The 20,774-nt window shown below is 38.2% G+C and overlaps 1 protein-coding gene across 2 annotated transcripts in view; it reads left to right on the top strand.

Moving 5' to 3' along the window:
- Positions 1–20,774, top strand: part of LOC108749960 — a 47,764-nt gene that overhangs the window by 21,846 nt on the left and 5,144 nt on the right. Inside the window, exons 1-7 of one of the 2 annotated variants that reach the window (XM_018489070.1) lie at positions 2,400–2,431; positions 3,591–5,212; positions 5,884–7,029; positions 8,160–8,604; positions 9,081–9,181; positions 10,129–19,845; positions 20,318–20,757. In XM_018489070.1, the coding sequence (XP_018344572.1) occupies positions 3,713–5,212; positions 5,884–7,029; positions 8,160–8,604; positions 9,081–9,181; positions 10,129–19,845; positions 20,318–20,757 (13,349 nt within the window). In that variant the 5' untranslated portion in view covers positions 2,400–2,431; positions 3,591–3,712. Of the gene's footprint in view, positions 1–2,399; positions 2,432–3,590; positions 5,213–5,883; positions 7,030–8,159; positions 8,605–9,080; positions 9,182–10,128; positions 19,846–20,317; positions 20,758–20,774 lie in introns of those variants that run through there. The other variant, XM_018489069.1, reaches the window with a different exon arrangement.

Raw genomic sequence — 20,774 nt, 5'->3', positions numbered from 1 at the left:
CCACACATGTGATTGAGTAATCTTGCTACTTTCTCAACAGGTAAAATTTACCAAAAGATGGAACAACTGGCCCTTAGTGAATGAGTTGAAAATAGGTTAGCCGGGACCACATAACCGTAAAATAATCAGTGCATATGCAATATAAAATAAACGAACCATGGAGTCATTTTTATTCCAACCTTACCAACGGAGGATAAAGTTTCACATAAAATAAATTTTTGAGTCCATTACCATTTTTTTTTTAATGAAATTCTTTAAGTTTTTCACGTAATATGGTTTCTCTAATTATTCTACTTCTACGTGTAAATTAAGGTAGAGTTATCGAAAAATCAATGTTTATGAGATATTTTATATTTTAGTTTGACATTAAAATATAAAACATTTTGACATAAAATATAAAATATTTCGTCAACTATAATATAGATATTACCTCTTTTATAATCGTACCTTAATACTTTTTTCATAGAATAATTAGATGAATCAATTGATGTAAAAAAAACACGCACAACTTTTATCTGAACTGTTTTCTTCTAAAATTTACGGTTTTTGAGATATTTGACTGACAAAGGGGACGCCTGCATAATAAGTTTCTGTGCTAGTTACTGTTCAGCTCTTTTATTATTAAGGATAATGGTACAATAATCTTGGATCACTATAATAAAAATATAAATAAATAACTTATGTTACTGCCTCGTGAATTACTTACATAGGTATATACGTAAAGCAATGACGAAAAAGAATTACTCACTTTAGAGATTAAAATACGATGGAGAGATAAATTGCTCTAGGTTAATCGTATTACTTTCCCTTGATAATAGGAGCGGTAGATAATATTATTCATTATGAAAATGTAACTTGTTCTATTTATTGACGACGATTTTGAGGCGTTATGTCGTAACGGCTCACAAAGATTTTTAGAATTCCTTGGAATTGTACATTCTTGGTGAGATCGGTTCTTTCGCAATTCTAACGATGATAAAATCCCAACGGATCTATAGATATACCTACTACTACGCGTTGCATGGAACCATAAAACGCGAAGGGGAAAGCTTAGAAGATATGGACGAGAAATAAATCGATATCGTGTAAAATGGGGAGGGGGAGGAGGTGGGGTGGCTATATGTATATCGGTATCATTAATAGTTCGCGATAGATAAACCATTAATTACCATTGTTGTCAACGTCTTTCGCAAAACGAACCGGATGGTCGAAGGGATTGTCGCGGGGTATTGCTAAGCCGGCCGGTTTTTACCACCTCGGGGCTGTTGTCAGGGGCTGCGGTTGTATGTCTGCGCGCGTACACGTACAGGCGCGTATGTGTGCGCGATATACATGTATATCTGTCTCTCTCTCCCTTTCGTAGAGCACGCTACTCGTACAAACGTAACCCCTTTCGACGTGGCAGAGGGACGGTTATCGATTCTCGCAGCCTCCCTTCTCCCCGACTTCCGGATAAAAAAGTGTCGGCAGAGACACAACCGTGAAGAGCCTTTGCCCTCTTTCTCTCTTTCTGATTTTCTCGCGATGGATGGTATCTGTTTCTTCGTTCTTTTTTTTCTGTATTTTTTAAATTTCTTTTTCAAAAAATAAAATACACTTTTTTAAATGATGGAAATTATGAGGGACTATACAAATTCAGTGTGAAGAATGGAGATGTAACCTGCGATTTGTAAAATTTATTTCAAACCTGCAAGTTTGTCAATTTACGACTAAACTAAGTTCTTCTTTTATGAGTTGTAAATTATATTTTTTTATTCTTTTATGAAAAATCATGAAGATTTTCTGGCTGTTGTGTTAGGCAATATCAACAACATTATGAAACAATTAAAAACGGAGGATTTAATATTTATTCATTTGTGTAAAAATTACAAAGTGCAAACAGTTAAAATGTGCGCTGACATTTTTCATTACAATTGCATTGCAACAATTTTTTACTTTATCGTTGTCACTTAATGCTAATTATAGTTTATTTCATTATTTATATTTTTTTCATTCCATTCTTTAAAAAAGTTGCATTGATAAGATAAATTCAGATTAACTAAATTTTTATGTTTATATTTTGATACGATTATAAAAAAGACAGTGAAATAATAATTAAGAGTTAGAATTAACCCGTTTTATCAAGATGCGACCAGAGCGGAGAATCAGTTAAACCAAGATTAATATTAAGCAGCACCGGTGAACAGAGGTTTGCACGAGATTACGTGAAACTTCGCCAGTCCTAAATAAATAAACAGCCGTCGTACTTCGCTTGTTTCTCAATGGCAGATTTATCGCCTCGCTGTACGCTGTCCGTTTTTAAACAATTATCTTCGCGATCCAAAAATAAATTACGCGATATCTGTTGCGAGGAGGCTGAGAACTTTAAAAGGAAGTTCTTGCGTTCGAGTCGTATTTGAATATAAAACAAGTCTATAATACAACATACGTGGTACTTGATTATATCTAGAAAAAATTTCATTGATTTTTATCGTTTTAAAGATATTTCATTCTGAATGTATAATGTAATTTTACAAGTATACGCAAAACCTTATCTCATAGGCATTTCTTCTTAATTTGAAATATTTGCGTATAAGGCAGAAATTAAAAAAATTTTATAAGTACAGAGTAAACACTTCAATCTATTTTAGTAAAGTTTTGTCTAAATTAACTGTGCATAATTTGAAAGAAATTTATATTTTCGATGAAGAAAATCAAGAATATTTGTCAAATGGACGACGCGTATATATATGCTTATTATTTATATTAAACCTACCAATAGCAACTTTTAAATTTACATCATATAATTGCGCGGTATTACATTATCTCTATCTCTATTATTTGCATATTTTGCCGTACTATTTTGAGAACAAGACATGTATGTAACCTCAATGATATATAACCTCAAACATATTGGTCAAACCTATCATCAAATGAGCGTTATATAAATTTTATAATATACTATACAAATTATAATATATTATAAATAAGCGTTTTATTTCGTTAATTTAAAATATTTAATAACAGAGAGCAGGTGAAATTACATGAGTAAATGCAAAAATTATTTATCGAGTGTAATTTTACTACAGAAAAAAGTTGTTCGTTTTAGCACAAAAAACAACTTCTGCCTTTAGCAAAATTGCGTCCGATAAGTAGTTTTTACAGGAGTGCAGGTTAACAAATAAGCGCAAAAATTATTTATCGGACGCAATTTTGTTAAAGAAAAAAGTTGTTTGTTTTAGCATAAAATATCACGTCTTGTATTTCGCGGGCGCAAATTTTGAAATATCCTGTATAAAGAAATGATTGATAAGATTTTTATATTATTATTTTAATTATTTTTTACACAATTTAAAAAATTCAAACTTATCTATTGACCAGGAAATAGCGCGAGAACCTCCTTAAACAAATTCCCTGATTCCCTAATCAAACAAATTTATATTTGTATCACTTCAACTTATTACACCGTATGCACCAATTAAGAGAGTGCAGGAAAAAAAAACTATTCTTCAATGATCGAAAATGCAAGATGTTAAATGTTTCGCAATAACTGAAAGTTCGACAGGAAGCATTATGTAAACAGCGACGATTATAAGAAAAATCTTTTTTAGAGGCGGCTTCGGCGGACGTAGCTGGTAGCGAGACACCGAACGACGATACGATTGAGGGTTATCACACGGCGAAGTTGTCCGGCATCCCTTCGGCATCCGGTTCGACTACGTCGTCCGATAGGATGGTAGCGTCGACGCAGAGCCTGGAGGATCTGGGCGTTAACCATTCCGCCAACGCGGCAGGGAGCAACGGCGATCGTCAGCAGCATCAACAACAACAACAGCATCTGCAGGAACGCTACGGTCATGCCTACAGATCATCGGCGCAGACTGCCCAGGACAAGCGATCGCGGCTGAGCAACGTAATCAACAACCTGCGTAAAAAGGTACCAGATGGAGCAGCGAGCGGAAACTCGGACTCGCCGAGAAAGGAAGAGGACGATCGGAATAGCGTCGAGAGAAACTTGGAAACTCTGGAGAAATATGTGATGACGGTGCTGAATGGCGTGATCAAGGACAACGAGGAGGAAGACAAGAACGTAGAAAAAGAGTTGGAAAGGCAGAGGAAAAGTACTGATGAAGAGGAAGAAGAAGAAGAAGAGGAGGAGGAAGAAGATCCGACAGATATGGCAGTCAAGTCTGAGCCTTCAAGCGAGGGTGATATCGAAGCAGCTGTTGTGCCGCGGTTAGAGGACTCTTCGACGGTCAAAAATACCGAAGACGCTGAATTCTCGGAGATTATAGACTGCTTGAGTACAAAAGAAATGACAGAAGAGAGTTTGCAAGTTTCGGAGGACAGAATTAGTCAAGATTCAAAGGAATCACCTTCGAGGATAGAGAAAGAAGATCTAGACGTTGAGCAGAAAGAATCATCCGAAGATGATCGAGGCGTTTCGAGGGAGAAGGAGAGTCGAACACTAAGCACAATTATAATGGACAGATTGAGTGAGCATCAAGTCGAGGAAAGAGCGAATGTTGATGACGGTAGAGGAAACCAAATGCGTGATGAACATGCAGTCACAAAAGATATCACGATGCGAGCGATTTGCGGTGAATTGCTAGACGATCTGTTGAGCGATGTCTATCGCATTGTCGACGATCACGAGAATCAAAAGACCGAAGAATATAAAAAGTCGAAGAAGACTGACGTGACCGAATCGAGGGTGGAGGAGACCAAAGACTCAAGTATCAGCGTTCAGGAGTTATCCGTGACGGGCCTGCATTGCAGTCTACCCTTGGACAAAGTCGCGTCTGTGCTTCAAAACTGTCAGACAAGTGAATCGGTAACCTCACGACTCTCTTCGGGATCATCCTCGAGTCCTCCGTCGGCCCAGAAGTCGAAACCATCGTCCAGTACTCCGCCGGTTAGAGTCCTCTGTCTTTACTGCGACAGGAAGTTCCTGTCCATGTCCCGGCGACAGCGACATATGGAGAAAGCACATCAGCTCAGCGGTGGCAGAAGATCGGAGAGGAATCTCCGAAAACCCTCCCAGAACTGCCAGTACTGCTCTGAGAAATCTGCCGATACTCTGGAGGCGTTATTCCAACACATGGTCGCTAGTCACGGAGATAAGTACCACGCGTGCGTCCAATGTTTGACGAGGTATCTCACCCGGGAAGCTTTGGTGGGACACATAAGCGAGACGCACGGGGGAAATGCCGAGAGAATCGGTCAGGTTCAGGTAAATGTCGCGAAAAATCAATAAACGATGTGAATGCTGTTTCTTGTGTCTTAGAATAAAATATAGAACTTTAATGTTTTGTTCGATATTTTATTGGACGTTAAAAATTATTAAATGTATGAAAATTTGTTGATCTTTCATTCTTTACTTGTTTATTAGATACTTATTATTATATTATATTTCTCTCTCTGTGTGTGTGTGTGCGTGCGTGTGCGTGTGTGTGTAGAAATATATATATATATATATATATATATACGAGTATTATTCTACTATTGAATATCCACTTAACTAATTTTTTTTTAAATTCTTTCGACTCTTTTTTGATTCTATATATAATTATTCTATTTATAATCACGATATATTTTAATTTTTTAGTAAATCTATATCGTTAAATCTTTAATAACTTTAATATTTAATAACTTCAAAACTTTGAGTGGAGGAATGTTATTTCATAATAGAAACAAGAATTAAAAACAATAACAAATCCCAAGATAACTGAGTAATAACTCGTGGCATTTCATTCCTTGAAGGACAAAGAAATTCAAGTAGTAAGAAGAACATAAGAATATTTTCAGAAATTGACACGTTTTACTTCTAATTCGATTCGAAAAGTTTCTATCTTGAAGATGCTATTAAGCTATTATTAGACAAGCACGTCTTTGTTCTTTCAGCCGGAGAAAATCAAAGAAGGATCGCCCCCCTGTAGAGACTTTTGTAATCAAAATCTACGTGAGAAAGTGAACATGTCGTCAGTTAAAGAGAGAAGATCCGAAGAAAAGGAATCGGAGAATCAAGATGACAATCGACGGTTGGACAGAACGAAACTCATTGCGACGCGAGAACCCATCGATAATCCGGCCAGTCCTGAGTTTGACAGTTCATTTTACAGTAATGTGAGTTGCAACATTCGTGAGAACCTGCTGCACCATTTGGATGGCAAGCTGCAGACGATAAGCGGCGCGTCATCCTCGACGTGCATACCACCGATTGCTACCTCAAACTCGACGGCGACGACGACGGAATCAAAATCGCCGCAACAACAATCGCAACATACATACTACGAGCACAACGTCAATCAAATCCAACTTCCCATTGATATCTCACTGACCGCAGCGACTCCGGTTTACAGCAAAGACTATTCGGCCAGTGAAGAGTACGAAAACTCGAGTGAATATGCCCGGAAAGCCGGTAAAATGAGCAGCGGCTCACGACCGCGTCGAGTCTCTTTCGAAAAGTATAATTTCCCGCGAAAGTACGATGGCAGGGAACAGTGGACGTGCTCGATCAAGGACCTCAGCAAGTTCGACATCTCCACGCAGCTGACACTTCGAAAGAAGCAGCAGCTTATCAAAGAGCGTCTCGCTGGTAGCAGACTACATCAGACTCAGTTGCTATCCTGTGAGATCACTGATCAAGTATCTCTTCGCGATCAGGATCAGACCGAGCCTGACATCGAAATGGCAGATGAGATGATGAGTTATTATCTATCTATAGTATATAGCTCAATGAGAGATCAGAATAACGCTGATGATACCGGTTGTATAGTCGATACAGATGCTACGACTTTCGATGTTGGCGAACTGCTTCCAAGCAAGATTAAGGAGGAGCCGATTAAGGAGGAACCCGAGTCATCCGCGACTTCGACGTCGACGATTATTACGGAATTCAGTGTTGAATTCGCAGATTTTATGAGACTGAAAAGGTGCGAGAAAAGCGACAATGAAGTCACTAGTGCTCAGGAGATCGTTTATGCTGAACTGAGCGGCGAATGGTCACGAATGCGGATCTACATCTGTGGCGCTTGCGGTTCCAGACATGTAAGTATATAGCTTCTACATTATATATATTTTCTTTATAATATCATATTCTGTTAAAAACAGAATTTTAATAAGGGATATTTAACATTAACAAAATTAATCAATTAAATTGTTGATAACTATTGATAATTTAAATCTTAGCATTTATTTTTTCGAAAGACATGACATTGTTTCTTATCCATTTCTTATCCTCTCAGTGTTTTATTTCTTATAATCGAAATATCAGCATTAGATTGTACTTGACAAGTGCTTACCCGTTACAATATTATCAAAGGTGTAGAGATGCTAATATGGCTTTATAATTGATTTATGTCATCTAAGACATTATCTAAGATAATCTTAGATGTACAAACCGACTATAAATATTAACATTAAAATCCGGCTTAAAATCTTTATTACGAAAAGTTTATAGTTCTTTTATAGAGTGATTTAATAAATATAAGATTTCTATTTCAATATTTTAAGCGACTCAATATCTTAAACAGGACGTTTAATTTTATAATTTTGATATTTCAAATTTATTAATTGAATTTAATATAGAACTTTATGATTTTTTAAACAAGAAAATATCACAATTTTCAAATATAAAACGACTGCAATAGAAAAAAACTGTGAATTAAAAGATATCCAGTAAGGTTTTATATATGATTTTAAATATTACTGTCATATTGCAAATGATGCATTTTCATTAGTACGAACGCGGTCTAGATAATTTATCAAGTAACGTACTTGATCTTTGACATTTGTGCGATACACGTACGGACCGGATGGTAAACGTTTGCAGTGAGTTTTCTAAATCACGGATTCACTCACGCATCTACGATGGTCTATTCTTTCCCATACATATATGTATACAAAGCGAATAATTTATATCTAATGAAATATCTGTAATGCTCTGAATCAGAATAAAACTCCTTCTTATTACCATTTTAGCAATAACATAAAAATAGCTTATGTATGTGCTGTATTATCGAGGGAAACACCGGAGGAATCCGTATAATACCTATATCTTCTGTGTTGTTAGCGCATTAATCAGGTTTACAAGAATTGAAATATTACGTATTCGATATCGATTGCAAAACGATGCACCAAGCAAAGATGCGACCTGAACCGTCGATATTTTTGTGCAGGTAACACTGAAGGAGATGGAGGATCACAAAGCTTCCACGCATCCACGTGTCCTGTGCTCACACTTCGACCTGGCCGGCGATCAACGCGAGCACTACAAGCACCTATATTTACCGGGACGAGATGCGCCTACCGATGCTGCATGTAACGATTCTCTCGAGGAGATGGTATGCACCAAATGCGCTAAGAGTTGTCCGAACATGGGTGAATTGCATCGCCATATGCTGGAGTGTGGAGGTGATCAGGCTTGGTTGCTCGGTCTCACCGGTAGTGGCAAGAAGAAGTGCAAGTGGCGGCCGTTCGGTAGCCGCAGCCGTCGACGGCGTCAGCGCGGCATGAAAAGAAGCATACAGAATTCGCAGACTCAACCGCAATCACGGATTATCAACACGGAGAAACCCAAAGAGAAACAAGCACCAACCGGTCCTAGAGTTCGTCCGAGTGATCGTAAGAATGAAATTCGCTTTTAGAACGAAAATGCTTTATGAAGTCAACTTAGCTTTTCCATATTGTTCCTTATCTTGCGTACTTTATGTAACAGGTTCACAAATAAGTACAGGAAACGGATCAAAGATATAAAAAGAAGTGTATATATATATATGTATATATATATGTATATATATTTATATATAAATTGACAAACAGATGATGTGCTTTTTATGGAGTAGATTCTCTTCTAATACAGAGACATAACCTTTTAACATAATTACATGTTACAAATTAAAAAGTATTGATGCATGGTATATGTAATATATTCTTCGCCTATGGTCTTTAAATCTCATTGCTTAGAAGAAGAACTTAAATACAACTTATTACAATTTACTAAGATTTAATTATCTTAGATAGATTATATTAAACGAAATTTACGAGCTGTTGCAATATATACATAGCTTCATGATCGATCGCTCGAATACGTTTTTCAGGCGAAAGTATTCAGAAAATGCTCGCCAATCTGCCGGCTAAAAGAGCCACAAGGAAGGTTCTGCAGGACAGCATGATGCGATCGCAGGGCCGACTTCGTAACGTAAGTAATTTAATAGCGCAAAACAATGCCTATCTTCATCTCAATAATACACTCAATCAAAATTGGATCGATATTAGAATCATAAAGGCGATAGAATCACATAATAGTCGGCTAATTTAAGGATGTTGACAGCGTAATATCTAACTTAATGGGCTCTTCTATGTAAAGATTTTATAATAATACAATTGGATATTATTCTTCCGATGTGTGAAACTATTTCGATGAAAATCACGTCAGAATATGAAAGTCATATTATGTCATATCATACAATGTCAAAATTAAAATTGTTCAATGAAAAGCTGCTTGAAACATCTTTCTTGATCTATCGTTAATAATTAGTTTCAATTACATTTCAAAATTTGTATTATTCGAGAAAATCATACAATTCCTTACAATTTCCGACTGGCAAAAAATTAGTATAAACGGAGTATAATAAATGAGGCCGATTGAAATCGTAAATTTAGTTTAATTTTATGTATTATGAAGACAAATTGCTTGAATAATGAAACATTGTATCGCCGATCAATCTGAGTAACGCAAATATGCTAAATAATTATGAAAAATTCGAGATTCGTCGAAATAATGATAGAACGTTATTGCCTTGCGCGCTTCATCGCACACGAGCGAAGACATCGATTAGTTGACATACGCGCTTGACGACGTACATATTTCTATGTGATCGTGCACATAGTCGCGCAGGCAAAGCGATTTTTATACTATAACATTGTATTCATTTTATTTTTCTTTCATTAAAAATGCTGCTTTTCTTGCTTTAACACTTTTTGTACTTCTATCTTTATACGATAAATTGTAAATAAAAATATAAGATGAAAATGTTATTATATAGCTTTCTAAAGATAAAAGCTTTAAATTTTGTCTTAATGATAATGAAACTGAATTTATCAGCACAAAAGCTGTAGTGGCATCTTTGGACTTTGTTGAAACAGGTGCAAACCAGAACAAGGCCTTGCATAATCGGCGACAACTCGTCCCGAATCTCACGCAACAAAGCCGCTCTGCGGAATAAACTGCTGAAGAACGCCAAGTCGATTCAGCGGAATCGCTGTCGGAGTGACAACATCGCCGCGGTAATCGAGAGCGTCGTGAGGAAGTGTCATGAAACTGAGAAGAAATCGGATAGTGATGTCGACAAAACCGCCGAAACTGAGAACGAGGATAAGAAAGATGCCAAAGAGATGAACGAAGGTTCGTCGAAGGCAACCAGCAAAGCTTCGGATCAGAATGATAGAACTATTCGACCGAGAGTTGGACGACCTAAGATTCTCGGCAAGAAGAGGAATGTGAAAAACCCACATCTTCAAAGCAAAAGTAGCAACAAGCTAGTGAAAGCAATGGGCAAGTTTGCGAAGTTTAAGAATGATACTACATCCGAGACGAAGGGTGAAGGCGAGGAGACATCCTCCCCAAAGAGTATACCAAAGAACGCAAAGACGCTGAAAACAATTGACAAAGATGACGTCAGTGCCGATAGTAAAAAGATATCGATGATTTCTGGAATAAAAAATAAAAACAAATTGACGCAAAATATATTGAAGAGAAAACGTCCAGTGGATCCGGTGGCATCCTTGAATGCTTCTATCAAGGCAAAATCACAATTACGAACGCAGGATGGTAAGTTTGCTCGCAATCCAAACAAGAATTTGCCAGCGAAATCGTCCGAAGAGAAAACGGACAACGGAAAATACAAGACTGCCGACTGGATCGAAATTAAGCCCAAGCTGAAAGCGGCGCAGAAGTTGAAAAAGATTGGGATCCAGCTGCCACGAAGAGTCACTCGATTATCGTCGGATAGCGACAAGATGCCGACTTTGGAACCAGTCGTACAGATTGTTTCCTCCAATGAGGAATATGCTGATAAGTCGGCGAACGATTTACCTATCTTGTCGCCAGTAACGTCGTCGGGTTCTCTTCAGGATCAAAAGGCGTCTCGAATTTCCACAAAGTACGTTTTAAAGGAAAAAGAGGAGAATATTGAGGCTAATGCTGATCTCGAGGTTGTCCCTGAAAAAAGAAAAAGGGGGCAAAAATCAACGAGAGGAAGAAAACCGAAGAAGGAAACGAAAGACATGGCGAAGCGGAAGAAGACTAATACAGTTGAAGAAAACAAAACTTCCAAAAATAACGTAGTAATATTAAAAGATGATAAAACGAAAGGCAGGAAGAGTTTACCGGTCTTAAATGCCAATAGTAGTGAAAATAGCAAGGAAGAAATATCGAAGAAAGAGGCAATTGTCAAAAAAGATTCTAAGCCTAAAAAGGAAGAAGCGACAAAGGAAACTCGAAACAATTCGAAAACCAGAGTAAACAAGGATTTCGTGAAACTGTCGGACATTCCATTTGAGGTGAAGAAACTACTGTATTCGGCTCAATGTATTCTCGACGAGGATGATCTCTTGAGCACACTAGAGCTCGCATCTAACGACTCAAAACGCAACCTGAGGCAATTGGCACCAAGATCGAAAGTGCTTCAAGTGAATAACAAGAAACCGCGAGAACTCGATGATGAATCAGACGGCTCGAAAGATACTTGTAAGAAGGAGAAGATTGAAGCGATTAAAAAATCATGCAGAAAAAACGCTGAGAAGAAGAGTGACGATAAACTAGCGAAAATGAGTCTAGAAAAAGATTCGACTAGCAATGCGATTGCCAATGTAGCGCAAAACGAAAGAAATCAACAAGGTAAAAGAGACAGAGCAGTGAAAATTAAGGAAATTACAATTGATAATTCTGATGTGAAAAGTAAAATCGACGGCAGACAAACGAGAGGATCAGTGAGCGACATCAAGAGCGAGCCTTCCTTAGAAATTGTAAACGATAGTCTTCGAAAAGGCAGATCTTTGGTGGGAAAACGTCGCAGTCGTAATAAATCGCTCGACAAAGATGAAGAAAATAACTTGCGTGTGTCCAAAGCACAGAGTAGCAGCGAAAATGCCTCGTCGAGCGGAAAGGAAACTGAGAAAGAGCTCGAGGAAGGTATCGATAAAATTTCTAAGAAGGAAATTGAAGGTGAGAGCGATAAAAATTCCGATGATCACTTAGATTCGACAGTAGTGAATATCAATTTAAGTCACTTGCAATCGGAGACGAGTAACCTGTCCATTGATAGTGGTAAGGAAAACTCTTTGGAAACATCCGTGAACGTTCACAGTAAACTGAAAGTAGGGAGACCCAAGAAGTCATGGGGCTCGCGTCGCGAGAAATCGTTGAGGAAAAGGTCCTTAAACAATGTCATCGGTATTCTGACGGAAGGCATGAATATCCCTGTGGAGGCGCAGCAGAATGTGCAGGTGCTCACGGTTCAGACTAGTTTGGACAATCCGGATAGGTTGGCGCGGAACGGAAGCGCTCAACAACCAAGCGGTGGTGAGGGCAACGTGATCGTAGTAGACTCAGCATTCAGCGAGCTGTCAGCCCTCGCCAAAAGTGAAGAAAAATCCGCAGAGAACGAAACTGTTACGGCGACTAGCACAACCGATAGCTCTCACGCAGATGATGAGAAGAATGCTTGTCCTGATGAAGCGCAACTTGAAACCGCCTTTGCCGATGGAAAAGTCGACGTATCGTTGAGAGTTACAACTATTAAGGCGTGTTCGCCAGCCAATGACATTATCCTCGATCTGTCTAGAAGAAAACCCAAGGGTAAAGGCTCTTTTTTAGAAAAAATTGTGTCGAAAATAGCCAAGCAGAAAGACGCTTTGCTAGAAGGTGAGGTAGGTTCTTTGCTTGACACAGCGGCCGATGAGTTGACTAGCATTCTCGATGAGGTCGGACCCACCTTAACTGATAATGCGGAGAACACAAATTCTGATGAGACAAACCATGCTTCAGAGAACGATAAAAGTGTGACAGTTACATCCACTGACAAAGAATTGCCGGTGATTGTCGAACCTGAAATTCAAACATTGGAAAACGAGAAAACCAATGTTGAGAGCGCGGTTTCCAAATGTTCAACGGATTCTTTGAAGATGTCAGACAATCTCGAAAAAAACTTGGCAACAAAGGCTGAAATTCAAAGTGAGAATCAACTTAAAGCAGATAATGTTTCAAACACTGAGATGAAGAATGACGATGACTTGCACAGAAAAGTGAATTCTATTGAAGAAAATGTTGACTCTTGCGAAAATAAATTGATGATAAATAAAGAACCAGTTATTCCAATAACAATTTCAAATGAGAATCTTGCATCATTAACCGATATTCCAATTTCTTGTTCGTTATTTATGACACAAAAAGAAAATTTAGAAAAACCTGAAAGAAAGAAAGGCATTACAAAATCCAGGAGAAAATCCAACAAAAGATCACTGGACGCAAGATCTAAGAAAAATAAGAAAACATCACTAGAAATCGTCGAAGATCGCACAGAAGAAGATGCGCAGAAGAAACTTGGATTGAATGACACGGTTAAGTCTGATGTTGGAAATGAATTTTCAAAGAAAGACGATAGTGTGGAGACTTCAAACGCAGATATCGAAAAGTCGAAGCTGCTTCAACACAGAGAAAACGAAATTATCAAGGACAACTTAAAGTCAACAAATTTAGAAAAGAATCTCACGACAACTAATAATGAATCAAATCTAGAAAAATTCACCGAGTTTTCAGAAATCACTTGTGAAAATACGAAATTAATGGCGAGCCTTGAGAAATCTCTTGACAAAATAACTTCCGATGAAGATACTGTTACCAATGAGTTGGTAGAATCAATCGAGAAAAGTACTGATGTTTCGATATTATCTTCCGAAAAAAGTGTTGAGTATAAAAAATCAGTAAATAGAAATAAAAAAAAGAATCGAGTTAATTCGAACGGATCTTCATCTAGGCGTAAATCGAAGAGAAAATTGAAATCTGTCTTATCAATAATTCCTTCGATGGATGCTACTATAAACGTCCTCCAAACTTCTGTAGAACCTATAGATGAAACAGAGGAGATACCATCTTCGTCGACCATTGCGAGAGAATCTTCAGAATCAACTGATATACAATCGATAAAAATTGGGACCACTAGTGACTCAGACGTTCCTTTAGAAAACTTCTTGCATTCAGTAGAAATAGTGCCCGAGGAACATAAAGAGACACAAAATACAGACTTAAAAAATTCAAGTCTTGTTAATTCGATACCTTCAAAAACAACGGAGAAACGTGGTGCGAAAAAGAAGTCATTGGCTGAGGAGCATCTGGAACTACCGGAAGACAAGTCTGCTAAAGTTGTTTTGAAACTCAATGATGAATCCAGCATCGCCGATACTAACGAGCGATTATCTGTTAGCTTAGAGCATTTCAAAATACCGGAAGTGAAGGATCTACCGCAGAGTGCGAAAAAACGAGGCCCAAAAAAGAAGTCGCAGCCCGAGGACGATCCCTGGAACAGCGGAAGCGTTTCCGAAAAGTCTCGAACGAACGAGAAATCCACGGAGATCGGCGAGATATCTAACTCGATCGAAGAGAAAGTCGAAGAACAAGAAAAAATAGAGAAACGTGTTATTGGAGAAGAATCGAGTATGAAGAAGCTCGGAAGATCGAGTTCTTCAGGATCGATCGGTCTCGCTCCATCTCTACCCAAGACAAGATCTATGTTCAAGAGAAAAATACAGCTGTCAAACGAAGACCTTGCTGATTCCTGCATTCGAAATCAAAGTGCCGAAAGCATGGACGACTTATCTGAGAGCTCGTGCGTCAGCGAGTCCAGCTACTTTAGGAAGAAGCGATTCGCGAAGAAAAAGAGGAAAGAGGAGGCAGTAGTTGACAGTACCCGAGCCGATGCTTTTCTCATACATTCGACAGCCCTGAAAAGCAGTAAGCAAAATCCGAAAAGGAAAACCAAATCATTGCTTGACGAGCACCTTAATTTGTCTGACGTAGATGACATTGACATTCCAATGGACATCCAAGCCTCATTAGAAAATACGGAAGCCTTGGAAAAGATTGAACGAGAATTTGAACTCACTGAAAAATCTTTGGATCCACAAAACGAAGGTACAGATAAACCAACGGATGATACGGAGAACAAAGATTCGCACGCCACTTTAGAAAGACCAGCATCTAATAATCATGATTCTTCGGATAATCCGGTTACCCCAAAGAAACGCGCGGGAGGCAACTTTGTGGTGGTGCACACAAAAACCGGTGAGATTTTGATTGTGGAAAAGAGGAAAAAGTTAACGAAGGAAGCGGCGAGGTTTTTCTGCGACGTATGCGCTACAAGCTTCACTCGTAAGAGCTCTCTAAAGAAACATACATTGTCACAGTCGCATTTATCACAGTTGACAAAATCCACCAAAGACAAAGCTGAGTCTGTTAACAGCAATACGTTCGAGAATACTGAAGAGGACGACAACGAATGGAAGAATAATTCAGAAAATGATCAACAGATGAAGAACATTCAAGAAGACGCTCGATCTCATGAAACCGATCAGAAGTCTTTGGAGCTAGACGAGAGCTTCGTTCCTTACACAAATAGTACAGAATTAACAAAATCTCTTGTGGATCTCGGAACGAGGCAGATGTTGGAAGATAAACTGCTGGACGAAGAAATTTGCAAGATTACTGAAAACATGAGCCATGACGAATACGTTTTGACTGATCAAGTGACACCGGAAGATCCGATGTTGTCATCAACACCGATCAAAGCCGTCCAAAAAAATCAAGAGGATCCAGGACAAGGCAAGAACAGTGATAAGAAGCGGAATAAGTCGAAGAAAAGGAATCTGGCAGAAGAACATTTGCTCTTGGATTCTCCTAAATTAGAAAATTCTAAAATTGACTCGGATGAGCTTCCGAAACCAACCAATGATGTCATGCGAATTTCCTCGCCATCTTGTGATAATTCTTCGATAAAGGAAGTAATGAACACGGTAGAAAAAATCGAAGATATTTCTAAAGAATGTGTAGATAACGTTGAAACGAAAAATCGATCAGAATTAACTGTTACATCTTTGAATGAAGAAACAATTTTGAAATCAGTATGTGATATTGATGGGAAAACTGACCAGCAAACGGAATCTACGAGGACTATGAAGAAAACGCTAAAAAAAGTTTCTAAAGTTTATAACGAGGAAAAAGAAGAGATCTCAACTTTAACTGAAACAAATCGTTTCAGTCTAAGACCCAGAAGAAGTAAAAACATTCAGCATTATGAAGAGTCTGATATTGAAGTTGATATATATTTTATGGATACTTCCATGGAGATTAACAGTGATGAGATAGAAGATAGCCGTGATGCGCAAAAGAAACAGAACGAAGTAGAAGAAGAAACCAACAGGGATACACTACAGGAAAACGCATATGCTGCAACTGACGATAAGAGTTGCCAGGATGTAGAAGTCGCAAAATCGATGACAGACTCAACGAACGGCACTAAGAAAAAGAAACGTGGAAGACCGAGGCTTAAAAATCGAATTATTTCGAATTCCAGTAACGCTTCAGCTCCCACGAACCTCGAAGTTAACGGAAACGATTCTGTCGCTACGACTAATCTTGATGAATCAAAAATTGAGGATCAAAAATTAAATTTGGATACCAAAGAGCGTTTCGACAAAACCAGCAAGCCGCCACATATTGATGCAAATGCCCAACCTCCTAAACGAAGTCGGGGCAGGCCTAGAAAAAATCCTGTATCCGTTATAAATAATTCTTCAGTACAAGCAGATAATTCGAGTGCTTCCGAATCGACGAAATCAAATTATGATGATGTGAAAGAAAAGGCAGACGTGATTGAATCATGTTCCAAAATGATTATCGAAGAAACCACGTCGATCAGTTCTTTGATACCGAATGCGGAGTCTTCATCTGCCGTTCAAGATCATACTTCAGAATCAAATTTATCGGAAACGAAAAAAGATTTATTAAATACTGAAGATGTTCAAAGCACCGAGTTAAACATTTCTAAAGATCAATTGGCGCAGAAAATAGAATCTACGAATATTGCGATAGACGACACCGTACTCATAAGGAATTGCGAGAATGTGCTTATCTCTAACATTCCATCAGAAAAAGTCGAAATATTGATGCTATCAGAAACAAACACATATGTTGACGATACAAAATGTGTGCTAGAAGACAAACAAAATGATACGAATGTGAATGTTTTAGCACTAACGACCAAATCATTAATCGAGCTTCCATCACAAATTACCGAACAGATATCAATTGATAATTTGGAATCGGCTGAATCAAAAGCAATCGAATTCGACAACAATGAAAGCTTTGAAATTTCAAAATCAACAGATATTTTAAAAGAGAAACAAATAAAGCCAAGAGAGGAACTTCCCGAAGAAGTTCTCAAAGCAAAAATTTTGTCATCAGAAGATGAGGATAAAGCGTTAGTCGAAGACAATAAATCTCTTCTCAACGCAAATTTCCATGAATCTCAGAAGGTAATAAGTGATTCTGGGAATGATAGCGCTTACGATGAAAAGACAATTCGATTGGAATCTACCAAGAAATTATCCAGAAAATCGACGAGTAAGGAACGAGAAACTGATCGCAAAAGATTGAAAACATCCAAGGATAAAAAGAAAAAAATCAAAGTTGCTGAACTGTCGAGTGACAGCGAGAACGAGGATGACAGACTCGAATCTGCTGCTTCGAGTAAGAGTAAAATTGTGAAGAGTGTGTTCGGCCGAGTGTTTGGTGGCGAGAAAGCGGACAAGGTGAAGGAAGTATTGAACGATTGGGTATCACGATCAGAAGACGATTCGGATATATCTAGAAGTGCTTTGGATGCGAGATCCTATCTGCATGGACTGACAAAATTCTCCGAGAATGGACACAAGAAAGAAAAGAAATGCCACTTTGGCTCTGAAACAAAGAAGGATACTGAACGATTACCTAAAAAGAAAGGAAATGAGAAGTGCAGCAGTGAGGTTTACGGGAAAGCGAAGAATCGAAAGAAGCGAGAGAAGGACATTGAATCGATACCTGAGGACCGTATTGGCTCACCTATCAATCCGGCCAAACGAAGATACAGAGAGAGCAAAATCAGAGCGGATGAGAAGATTCTAAGAGCTTTCAATGATGAGTTATTGACGATTTCAGATGAAGATAATAAGATTAAGGAAATGAGTAATCAGATTGATAATGAATTGAACGATAAAGATAAGGAAACAAGGAGACACCATGAAAAAGACTTGAATAAGGAGCGAACGAAGAATAAGAATTTGATTTCTGAGAATTGGGAGAGTCTTCGAGTCGAACACAACGCTCATGGAAAATCGAAAAATAGTTTCAGTCATCGTAAGAAACAAGATAAGGAGCGTTCTTTGTCACCATCGCAGTCCGAGTCCAAATACAGATGGAGGGAGAGCAAGACCAAAGCCGGTGAGAGGATCTGGAGAGCCTTTGATAACGAGATTTCATCATGCTTTTCCGATGATCAGAATCGTAACGAATTTCACGGAATTTCTATGGAGCAACAGATCGAGTTCTACGAATCTAAAGACCCGAATTGTTCGGATAATTCGAAGAGTGTCAAACAAAAAGATGACGATGCTTGGAAAAACGTCAGTTCGATAGATCACGAACAAAGCGTAGTGCATAGTGAACGCGGCAGATCCAGAAAAAATTCGAACAGTCGCAAGAAACAAGATTTCAGTCTGATTAAAATAAGTAAGACAAAAACGAACAAAAGGATTTCGAGAGATTACGAGTCATCAATTCCTTCGAAAGATCGAGAAACGAAGAGCGAAATGCAAAACGATCAAACGATATTATCGACAAGTGAATCGAAGAATCGATCGAAAACTTTGACCAAAGATAGCTCTTACGAGTTCTTCTATGGCGATTCAGTTGTTTCGAAGTATGTGAATAAAGATCAAGATAATTTGCTAACACATTTGGATCGTTCAAGTTCTAGGAAAAACAAAAAAAGGATTATTGATGAAGATTGGAAACATTCAATGAGAAAATTTGATCTGGACGATGATCAACCGACCAAGAAAGAAATTGAACACAAGGAAGAGGATACAATATCATCGCGTAGTTGCAGCAGTTTAGCAGCCGAAGAACCAATAAGGAAGAATCAATTGGTCGATCTTGATGGAAGTTCTCAGATGAATCGAAAGTCTGATGACAATGATAACGACAACGAGGAGGATGATGACAGCGAGGAAGATGACAGCGATCTCGAGCAACGAAGAATGTCACCATTCTACGCTCGCGAGACTCCCGATAACTCCATAGAAAGCGGCTCCGAGGAAGAGGAGGAGGAAGAGGATGGCGAGGAAGAAGAAGAGGAGGAACGCGTAACGTATGAGGATAATTCTAGAAAGACAAATCCAAGCGAATTCTCTGGAGAGAAGATCATAATCAGATCGCCATCTTCGGGTCATAGATCGGATGTGGTAACGATTGCACCCACAGACGCGATGGAGGACAATGCTTTAGACGTACCAAGAGAAATCGAATCAACGACGGAACCGCGGCAAGGCAAAATCCTTAACTTCGATGAGGAGCTCTTCGTGGAATGTTGCTCGAGACTAAAAGCTACGAGTGAGAACGAGTTGAGAGGTGCGAAGAAGATTAAGCTCGATCACACGGAATCATATCACAGGCGAGATGATCAATCGCAAGGATTCAGAGTCAATAGAGATCGATGGAGAGACGTAGAGAGTCAAAATAGTCTCGGTAGTCTTCTGGAATCAGTGAATCAAGTGAGTATTATACATTAGACGGTTTTCTGCTTGAATAACTTATTAATATATAATTAATAAATCGTTAATAAGTTAGTTATTCTGTACACAAGGCAAATGTGTAATAATATTGTTTATTTAATTCGTTTAATGTGTGAATTAAATCAATATAAATCTTTTAATGATAAATTATGAAATTATTTAAAATTGTGATTATATACATATTTAATAAATTAAGTGAAGTCTTTTGCTATTAAATTGACTTGATTAATTGGTGAAACCATTAACTTTCAGTTCTAAATAAATAGAGTTATAAATTTTAAATACACTTTGTGGAAAATTTACTAAAAAAATAATAATTTATTATAAATGTATTCTATTATATATAAGTATTTATATTCTAAAACTTTTATACTAATCTTTTAAGAATTAAAAACACGATTATAAAGAAAAATAAATACGATGTAAGATATATGTTACTTGGAAATTCTAGTTGCTCGGCGAGGAGATGTACAACAGTCATGACAAAAGTTATCGAACGCGCGGTAGCGAACGATCGAGCAGATCGGCCAGTCCGGATACGTCGCGAATCGACAATCTTGGCTACGAGGACAGTTTGGACGTAGCTTTTGAGCACAATAACAAACTACGAGATAAGATCCAACAGCGCATGAGAGAGAGCGAGAATCTGATAGCCAGTACGTTCGGCCAGAAGATCAATGACAACGATCATCCTGACGATGACAAGCGAGACAGCGTTGGGAATTCTTATTCCTCGAGTATTCACGAACATGAACAGCTACCTACGTCGGTCGCGTCAAATAGAGAGCTGGAGTCTTCACCGGGCCACAAAAACAAGACGAATTCGACTCTAGGTGGTTTACACAAGGCACTATCCAACTTGTTACATAGCAATGGCAAACATGATCATAAGTGAGTATCTCGTATCG

This window comes from Trachymyrmex septentrionalis, unplaced genomic scaffold, assembly GCF_001594115.1.
Source record: "Trachymyrmex septentrionalis isolate Tsep2-gDNA-1 unplaced genomic scaffold, Tsep1.0 scaffold32, whole genome shotgun sequence".
Classification (NCBI taxonomy): Eukaryota; Metazoa; Arthropoda; class Insecta; order Hymenoptera; family Formicidae; genus Trachymyrmex; species Trachymyrmex septentrionalis.
This window is presented reverse-complemented; position numbering and strand designations above follow the sequence as displayed.